At 38.0% G+C, this 9,422-nt stretch overlaps 1 protein-coding gene across 1 annotated transcript; it reads right to left on the reverse strand.

The window, feature by feature from the left end:
* Positions 1-6,282: 6,282 nt before the first annotated feature.
* Positions 6,283-7,152, reverse strand: LOC120546389 (trace amine-associated receptor 1-like). Its single transcript, XM_039781316.1, has 2 exons — positions 6,957-7,152; positions 6,283-6,884 (listed from the first exon to the last, which is right to left on the reverse strand). The coding sequence occupies exons 1-2, from the start codon at positions 7,150-7,152 to the stop codon at positions 6,283-6,285; spliced, it is 798 nt and encodes a 265-aa protein (XP_039637250.1).
* Between the last annotated feature and the right edge of the window lie 2,270 nt (positions 7,153-9,422).

Genomic DNA, 9,422 nt, shown 5'->3' on the forward strand with positions numbered 1-9,422 from the left:
TTGTGCAGGAGCTCACAAATGTACGTTGTCTTTGCTGACAGGTTGGGTATACATTTCCCTATCAGGTTTACCATTCCCATGATGCGTAGTACACCTGCCTTTAGGTTTTAGGGTTTAGGCATGTTGAATATGGCACTGATCTTTTCTTCATCAGGCTGTAGCCTTCTGCTGAAAGCTTGTCTCCAAGGAAAACAATTTCCTGAGCCGCAAACTGATATTTGTTTTTGTTGAGCTTTAGTCCATTCTTTTGTATTCACTCCAGGACACTCCATCCAGCCCTTCAATTATGTGTTCCATCGCTCTATGCAATATCTCTAAAGCTGTAATAATTCCAAAGGGTAACCTTAAAAGTGCCAAAGGGTGTATTAAAAGTGCAGTATTTGGTGCTTCTTTCATCAAGTCTAAGTTAATAATTACAATTTATGCTTTTATTAATCCCGCAAAAGGGAAATTCCAAGGTGTTCACTCTGTTGTTATTACACACAGATCCTATACATGCACTAATGGAGAAATGTCAGAGTGAGGGAGCTGCCCATGGAAAGGCACTCCGAGCAATTGGGGGTTCAGTGCCTTGCTCAAGGGCACCTTGGCAGTGCCCAGAAGGTGAACTGGCACCTCTCCAGCTACCAGTCCACCACCATACTTTGGTCAAATGGGGACTTGAACCAGCTACTGCTCAGTCTGTGCTCAGCCATAACAATAGTGTGAAAAACTCCATTGCCCCCTTGTTGCGACGGTGGTTTTTCCGCTAACAGGCACCAGGGGGGAGCAAGACGACCACCATTCACCTCGAAAAAAAGTAATGTAACCATTCCAATGACTCCGAAGCTGTTCAGTTAAGGTACATTAAGCTAAAAAAACCTGCATAGTTCCCCTTTAACATGTCGATGATGAGGCGTCTTCTCACTGATCAAGTTAGTTTCACATTGGTTATTGCAGGGATATGCCCCATTCCTATTCATTATCATTGCAGGCTTATGGAAATATAAATACATATCCAACCCAAAACTATCTTTACCCTGTTGGACTTTGGACTTAGCCTACATTTTTATTTCAGTTTTTCAAAGAGAGGCTAAACATTTAAATGTGTTGATAAGCTAGAGAAAAGTAATTTTGCTGGTTATTTTTGATTCAGATTTTAGATTATGGGAGGTGATCCACAAAAGCCTATATAGTCGGAACAATGGGATGTCGGAGCAGAGGGTTTATTTTTTTCGAAACAAAAGGACGTCGGACTAGTGGGCTGTAGGACCAAAGGGAATGTTTCGGGTTATTGAGAGCGTCGGAGATATGACATAAGGCACCACAGGAGTACCATTCTCAATTAACTCGCAGAGTAGGCTACTTCGGCCATAATGCTCTCCGCGGCAGCGGTATTACGGAATTTGAAAAATTCATATCATACGGTAAAATTAATACAGGTATACGGTATAAACCGGTATATTGCCCAGCACTGCTTTATTCAGTGTTTTTACCGATTTAAATCAGCGGATGTGTTTGTTTTGGAGAGGAGTAGACCTCTGTGAAGAATTCTGCTCACAGTAAAGACCTCCTGCATGTCTGGATCTTAGGTTTTCAGAGACAGAGTGATAGAGAAAACAGAGTAGTAACACTCCCATTGGACTGCGTTGTACGCTTTTTGCCGCCTACTTCCGGGGTATGCAGCTTCGCTTAGTTACAAAAATCCATTCTACGGCGTTGGACATCATTCATTTCCATTGCTGGCCGTCGAGTAACTTCTGAGGTAAGTTGGTTAAATAAAATTGAATTGTCAACTGTCTATATTTTATCAGAGGCCCTTTATGATGCATATACTGATCTTTATTTGTATGTGCACAGCGCAATTATATATATTTTTATCTTTGTAGAGGACCGATTGCCTGCTAGTTTATTAAAGGTCCCATGGCATGAAAATGTCACTTTATGAGGTTTTTTAACATTAATATGAGTTCCCCCAGCCTGCCTATGGTCACCCAGTGGCTAGAAATGGCGATAGGTGTAAACTGAGCCCTGGGTATCCTGCTCTGCTTTTGAGAAAATGAAAGCTCAGATAGGCTGATCTTGCTCCTTATGAGGTCATAAGGACATACCTCCCCTTTTTCTGCTTTGCCTGCCCAGAGAATTTGGCCCACCCATGAGAGAGAGACATCATGGCTTTCAAACGAGCAAAGTGGCAGTTGGTCAAGGCCACACCCCCAACCTCCACCTTGCCCCCCCTCAACTCCTCTATAGCTACATATATAGAAATGGCACAAACTAGGGAATCATAACAGAGTTATCTCGAGACACTTTACAGATAGAGTAGGTCTAGACCACACTCAATAAATTCCAAAACCCCCAACAATTACAGTAATTCCCTCAAGAGCAAGCATTAGCAGTGGCTATTGCGACAGTGGCAAGGAAAAACTCCCTTTTAGGAAGAAACCTCGGCAGACCCAGACTCTTGGTAGGCGGTGTCTGACGGGCCGGTTGGGGGTGTGATGAAACAGTGGCAATGATAGTCACATTAGAGATAATGGAACAGTGACTTTGAAGGTCATCGTGGAAGTTCATGTCATAGCAGGGCACATCGTGTCATACTGAGTAGTGCAGTCTCCTATACCGGATCCTGACTACTCTGTGCATAGGAACATCACAGCAGGGCGTTGCGGGATGTAACGTGGCGCTGCAGAGCATGGGTGGATGTGGCGGACGCAGCAGGACGCAGCTGGATGCAGCAGGACGCAGCAGGATGCGGCCGGGAATTGCAGAGAATCGCAGAGCATAGCTCTGCGAAGAAGAAACATAAGGACTCAAGAACTCCTTTGTTCCTCATGCCATCATAATCTACAACTCCTCACTCGGGGGGAGGAGGAAATAGGGTAAAGAGGACAGAACAGAACACGTGCAATAAATTATTAATTATCTACTCACATACATACCTGGACACTCTAACTGCTCTTAACTGGTAATTTATGCTAAATGTCATTTATTTATTAACTGTATAATAACACAATACCATACACAGTCCTATATATATATATATATATATATATATATATATCTTTATTTATCTGTAGTTTATTGTTGTTTACTGTTTGTTTATTTTTTGTAAAGATATTTAGCTAAAAGTTTATTGTTATTCTTATACTGTATTTTTTTTTCTATTTAAAGAGTTTTGTAAGATGCTAAAATCTGCTGCTGGAAATCTAATTTCCTTGCGGGAGTCATCCCAAAAGAAAAATGTCTTGGGCTGCGGAAAGATTCAGACTGATGAGCAATCACGTTGATCGATCATCTGCCACGATTGTATCCTTGTGTTTTGCTTGTTTATGTTGGATTATCGGGGGATTCGGGGCTAAGGCTAAGACCTTATCCGACTGCTGCATACCTAAAAGAGGACAGCTCTGGTGGGATATATCGGGGTTCTGCGGTGTACAGCAGGCCTCTGGGAAAATGAGAAGCAATACAGGAGTCATTTAATGCTAACCATTATTGTTTAGTTCAAGGTCATCTTGAAATGGTTGTTGGATTACATTTAGGAATACAAATTATTCCACACAAAAAATATAAGCCATAATGAGCTTTAAAATGTATTACACAGACAGTAGTGTGGATAATTTCTTCCCTAATTTAATTTAAACACTAATTTGCTCTCTGTTAAACATTTGTGTGAACTTGTTGTTCCTCTTTCTTAGCGCCAAATTAACTTGTTGTTCCTCTTTCTTAGCACCAAATTAATTCTTGTTTACACTTACATGTACACAATATTCATCCCTGTTCACTTTGTTCTTGTTTTTCCAGTTAGATACACACACACACACACACACACACACACACACTTGTTCTTGTTGTCTCACTCATTGTTTAATGTTTAAAAAATACTTTTTCATTCTTTCATCCAAGCGTAATGAGTTGTTATTCTTTAATATATTTGATACTGTGTGTATGGCTTAGTCTTAAAATTATCATGGTTGTGTGGTCAACTCCGGCTGAATGGACTGTTGCTACTTTGAGAAAGCAGAGTAGCAAATGAATGTTCTGTGACACTTTGACTGATAAACAATAGTTAGGCTACTTTTAATATTGTAGTATAATCATAATAATAATAATAATAATAATAATAATAATAATAATATAAACTGCTCCATTTATTAACTGTATATAATATTTATAGTTTGACTTAAGATGGAAAATAAGCAGCTTGTGTTTTTTGTTTGATCACATTTGAAGATAAAGCCCTGTTTTGACTTTACATATCTGATCTAGTGTACACCTGTATAAAAATACCTGACAATCACTCTGGAAGTAAAATGTTTTTATTCTTGGGTTTTAAACTTGTTGTTGGGTGATTACTGATTACATTGATGTCAGATTATGCCTTTCATTTTTGTATTTTCAGACCAGTATTACACTACAGATATATTATCTGTAATGGGTACTCATTTTTAATTTACCACTCCAAATGTAAAACTGACATTTACAAATATGCAATAATGCAATAACAGTCAAACAAGTACTTGGGTATGTGTTTTCATTTATATTTACCATTCAATATCGCAATCGTTGCTGTCAGTCCCATAGAAGAATATGACAGCGCGGCGTGTTTTGGAACTATACAGGCTTACGTGAACCGTACGTGACCACCCCGCTAGCGAGATCAACAAGTGTCTCAACTCTTCTCTCTCTATGGCTCTGATCAGAGATACAAGAGTGAGCAAACTTTAGTGGCAGCTCTGGTCACAGACCCTTTCGCCGATGAGCCAAACATCTTCGGAGAAACACAGATTTTTAAAGTGAAACTGCTTTATTCAGTGCTTTTACTCTTAAAACACCACATCAGCTTGTTTTGGAGAGGAGCAAAACGAACCTAGGGGTTAATAACAGATGTGTACCCACCCGATCGCTCTCTGTGACATGTTTTCATGCTAATTGAATGTGTTTGTAGCTTGAAACAAGTTAGCGCGGACCGCTGATTAGCTTACAACGCTAGTATTCGTGGCACAGGGAAAGTAAAAACAAATCGCTATTTATACCACTAAAAAGGCTAAAAATATCACCACACTTCAACGGTAGCATAATAAGGGTCCTTAAATGTTAACCAAAGCATTGAGAACTTTGTAACTGTACAGACAGTTTATTTAAAAGATAGATTATAAAGACAGTCGCGTTCTTGTATACAGGGGGTCACTGTCTTGGGAGCTACTGTCTTTCTTTGTGCGTGTGGTGGTTTAAATAGCGATTTGTTTTTACTTTTCCTGTGCACCGAATACTAGCGTTGTAAGCTAATCAGCGGTCCACGCTAGCTTGTTTCAAGCTACAAACACATTCAATTAGCATGAAAACATGTACCAGAGAGTGATCGCGTGGGTACACATCTGTTATTAACCCCTAGGTTTGTTTTGCGCCGGAATTGTCCTTTAAGTTAGTAAAGAAAAAAGTTGAGCAAACTTAGCAGCAGCCGCTCCACTGACAAGTCGAACAGCTTCAGGGAAACAGATTTTTAAACGTGAAATTGCTTTATTCAGTGTTTTAAGTGGTTGAAATTACAGAGTCAGGTTGTTTTGGAGAGGAAGTGAACTCTGCAGATAATTCAGATCCAGGTAAAAACCGCCTGAACGTCTGGGTCATAAGTTATAAGAAAAAAAAGGTGAGCAAACTTTAGAAGCAGCCGAACCTATTCCCTTAGCAACATATTTAAGTTTAACAGTGTCAGCAAATACATTCACCATTGACAGGACTACAAAAAGCTACTAAACCATTAGTGTCACTGACAAGATTCAAGGATTGGTGTTGAAGATATGTTTGCTTATGTTACCTCAATACCTCAACTTACTACAATTTAATTGATACCAGCATCAATAAAGTCATCATCATATCAACAAAACGGAAAAATTACAACCCAACATGACCAAACAGGCACAGGTTACAAATAAACTTCTACCTTACTAAATTCAGAGTCAACATTAAAGTAACTAAATTGTGTTTCTTTAATGTGGCTTTTCTTTTCATAAAAGCTTCTAAATAATGTTTATAATCTTGGGTGTTTGATGGATATATATGTAATTTTTGCTTGAATTAATCCAATTTATTTTGCCGAAATAAACTGGTTCCTCATTATTTGTTGGAAGACGTTTTTTGAAACACAATGATTGTGTAAGTATTTTCATCATGTTTGCATACATATGCAATTTTAAGTAGAATGTAGGCCTATGGATTAGTGATGTTATATGACAGAGTGTAAAGACAGTTATCTTCATTGTGCTAACTATTATCGTAGACTAGTTCATTCATTTATTCAAGTTAAGACAGTTTAGAATTAGCATAATCACCATTAAATATTTTCCCAGAAATGATCATTCTAAAAGCTGATCTGAACCAGCTGTAAAAGAAAGCATAAATAAAGGGATTGAGCATGGAATTTGACAGTGCAAGCCAGTTAAGTGTTTCAATCACAGGAACTGGCACTGAGTCATTACTGAAAGGCAAAACAGTGATACAAAGAAAGAAAGGAGTCCAACAAAAAAGAAAGACTCCTAAAACGATAGCCAGAGTTTTGGTAGCCTTTCTCTCATTCTTACTGACAGTTGCTCCAGACTTTTTGCTCTGACAGGTTGTGTTCTGGATGCTGCGTGCCTGTTTCTGTGCAACAAAGAAAATCTTTAGGTAGATACAGAGCATTATGATCACTGGGAGGTAAAATGATAAAATAGATCCAATAGTGTTTGCTATGAGAACATCAATCAAACACCTTTCCCCACATTTATCATTGTTTAATCCAGCAACTGTGATGCTTATTGCAATTAGAACAGAACCCCCCCAGCTACCCACAATCATGTTCAGAACAACACAATGGTTTATTTTAGTTCTATAGGTCAGAGGCTGACACACTGCATAATATCTGTCAATAGCAATACAACTTAGGTGCAGAATAGAAGTTGTGCTCAGTGTTATATCAAAACTGCCTCGTACTTTGCAAAATAAACCCTCATGATACAGACATGAGCTTAGTGAGAATGCCATGCTGAAAGGAAAGACTATGATCCCAACAAGCAGGTCAGCCGCAGCCAGAGAGAGAATAAGGTAGTTAGTAGGAGTGTGGAGCTGTTGGAAGTAAAATACAGAGATTATAACAAGAAGGTTTCCACATGTTGTGATAACAGACAATAACATTAGGAAAAAATATAACAATACACATATAATGGAAGGGGTCTTTGTCAGTATGAAATTAAAGTTATCTATTTCATAGCAGGGATGTATTGCAGTCACAATGTTAGTCCTGTTGAAAGTGACTTCTGGTTCCATGTTTTAGGGTTCCTACAATTCAATACAATTCATATTATTAGAAATATGCAAAAATTGTATTAAAAAAAACAATAATATTTTTTTTATATCATACCTGTTAAACCAGCAAGACCATGTCCATGCATCAGTCCTGATGGGTGTTCTTGGTTACCTGTACAGCTGTGCAGAACCTTTAAACTTATCAACATCTATCTCATCACCATAAGTGTTGTCCAATCAGGAATGGGAAACTACATCCTGTTTGCATGAGGTGTTGAAGATGATCATACAACAAAACATCAAAGCTATGATGCACTGTGTGTGTGTGTATGTGTGTGTGTGTTCATGCGTGGACTTTTTAGTTTTTTTGGTATGCCTCAATACAGTACAATACAGTATTTTATTTAGAATGTCAAATCACAACAGAAGTTATCTCAGGTAGGCCTGCAACAATGACTAAATAATAATCTATCCTAAGTATTATTATTTTTTTTACATATTCACAGTTATTTTGTATAACCGCAATTAAAGCATTTGAGTATTTTTTTAATGAGATGGGTCACACTTTTGTTTTGATCCTTCAAACGTGTTTAATACCCTCATGCACGCTGTAACGTCACAGAACGGACAACATCCCACCCGCAGTTGCAAGTCAAGTCGACTTTCGAATGTGTACAATCCACTGAAGCACCTTTACACATGTTTTATTAATGTAGTTAGTCAGTCTATTGTGTTTAATCTATAATTGTGTATTGTTAAAATTAGTAACGTTAACGTAAATGACAACGCTGTAGCTTTATTCTTAATGTTATGCTACCTTACTTACCAGGGAATTTGCTCTTATTTTGCTAATCTGTAAACATTAACTTTTTTTTCTAACATTTGCTAAGGTCCTAAGGGGTACAAATGTTGATGGCAATTGTTGAATTTGTTTAGTGTGCCAAATTCTATTTACGTAAGTGATTATTGGTCTACCTTTGGTTGACCTAAAGCTATGCTAGTGGCAGCTGTTACTTGTCGCCATAGCAACTCCAAACATCCCGGGCTATAGCTGACTCAATGGTTAACCCTTGTTTTGTCTTCCCGTCCACCACGCAACTTGTTGGAAAAGGTTAACCCTTTTCCAAGGTTTTTTGAAGCTTTTTTGAGGTTTCTGTGGGGTTTTTTTCTGCCCTTTTTTTCACTACCTCCGGATATACCACTAACATCAACTTATTCCCATTAGTTGTACACTTTTATTTTTTAATTCATGGTCAATAAACCTCATTTACATGAAATAATATCAAATTTTTGCATAAAAAAAAAAAGATGAAATTTTGAATTATTTCGACAAGCAGTTATGATTGAGTGGATTATCACAGACTGTCAAAGTTTAGTCAGGATACTGTTTAGAAACCATTCCATAGTTTTTTCAAATGCTGTAACATTTAATAAAACACCCCAAATTCTGTGAAAATAGAGATCAGATCCGTATTTTTCCTTAAGAGCGTTGTATGGAACAACCCTTGTTATTTTTAGGCAATTTGCTTGACCCAAATTTACTGATGCAGAAACGGGTCAAATTTGACCCGAGGACAACAGGAGGGTTAATGCCTTGTTTTTATTGATGGGGATAAATGTTCTATGACATTAATGTTCTATGTTTTATGATAATAAAGAGGCCTGGTTTACTTCAGAGGCTGTGTTCTCGCATTTCTGGGTCACATAACAGTGGTTTTGTAGAGTGTCTTTGGATTGGGTTTTAGGAGTTGAGCATCGTCATGGTACATTGGCAAGAATATGTATATATATATCTGAAGGACAACAGGTGTTTCCGTTTAAGCCATTTATTTACTCTGCACACATTCAAGGCGAAAGCAGATGATGAGGCTTGACGGTTATGTGTTTTTTTTTTCAGCACGTTTAGGTAAAGCACATTTAGATATGACGCTAAGTAAGACTTTTAGCACCAATAACAACGCCAATGGCACCTGACCATGCATCTTTATCTTATGCGATTGGAGTGAGATTGTGTTGACTAGTGTTAGCAAAATGCATTGAATACATTTTGGAGCTTTTAAACAAAATATAAAAAGATACAGCAATGTTCTCCGGAGTAAAGATGAGAAAGATTATAATAATCCTTTTTACTTCATTTTCCTTCATCGGGCAGCATGTTG

This window comes from Perca fluviatilis, chromosome 18 (assembly GCF_010015445.1).
Source record: "Perca fluviatilis chromosome 18, GENO_Pfluv_1.0, whole genome shotgun sequence".
NCBI lineage: Eukaryota > Metazoa > Chordata > Actinopteri > Perciformes > Percidae > Perca > Perca fluviatilis.

Excerpts from the sequence above, each read along its gene's own strand:
- LOC120546389 (XM_039781316.1), bottom strand. The coding sequence starts at position 7,152 with ATGTTATTGTCTGTTATCACAACATGTGGAAACCTTCTTGTTATAATC. Across the intron at positions 6,885-6,956 it reads GTATCATGAGGGTTTATTTT|ACAGATATTATGCAGTGTGT; the intron begins GCAAAGTACGAG and ends GTATTGCTATTG.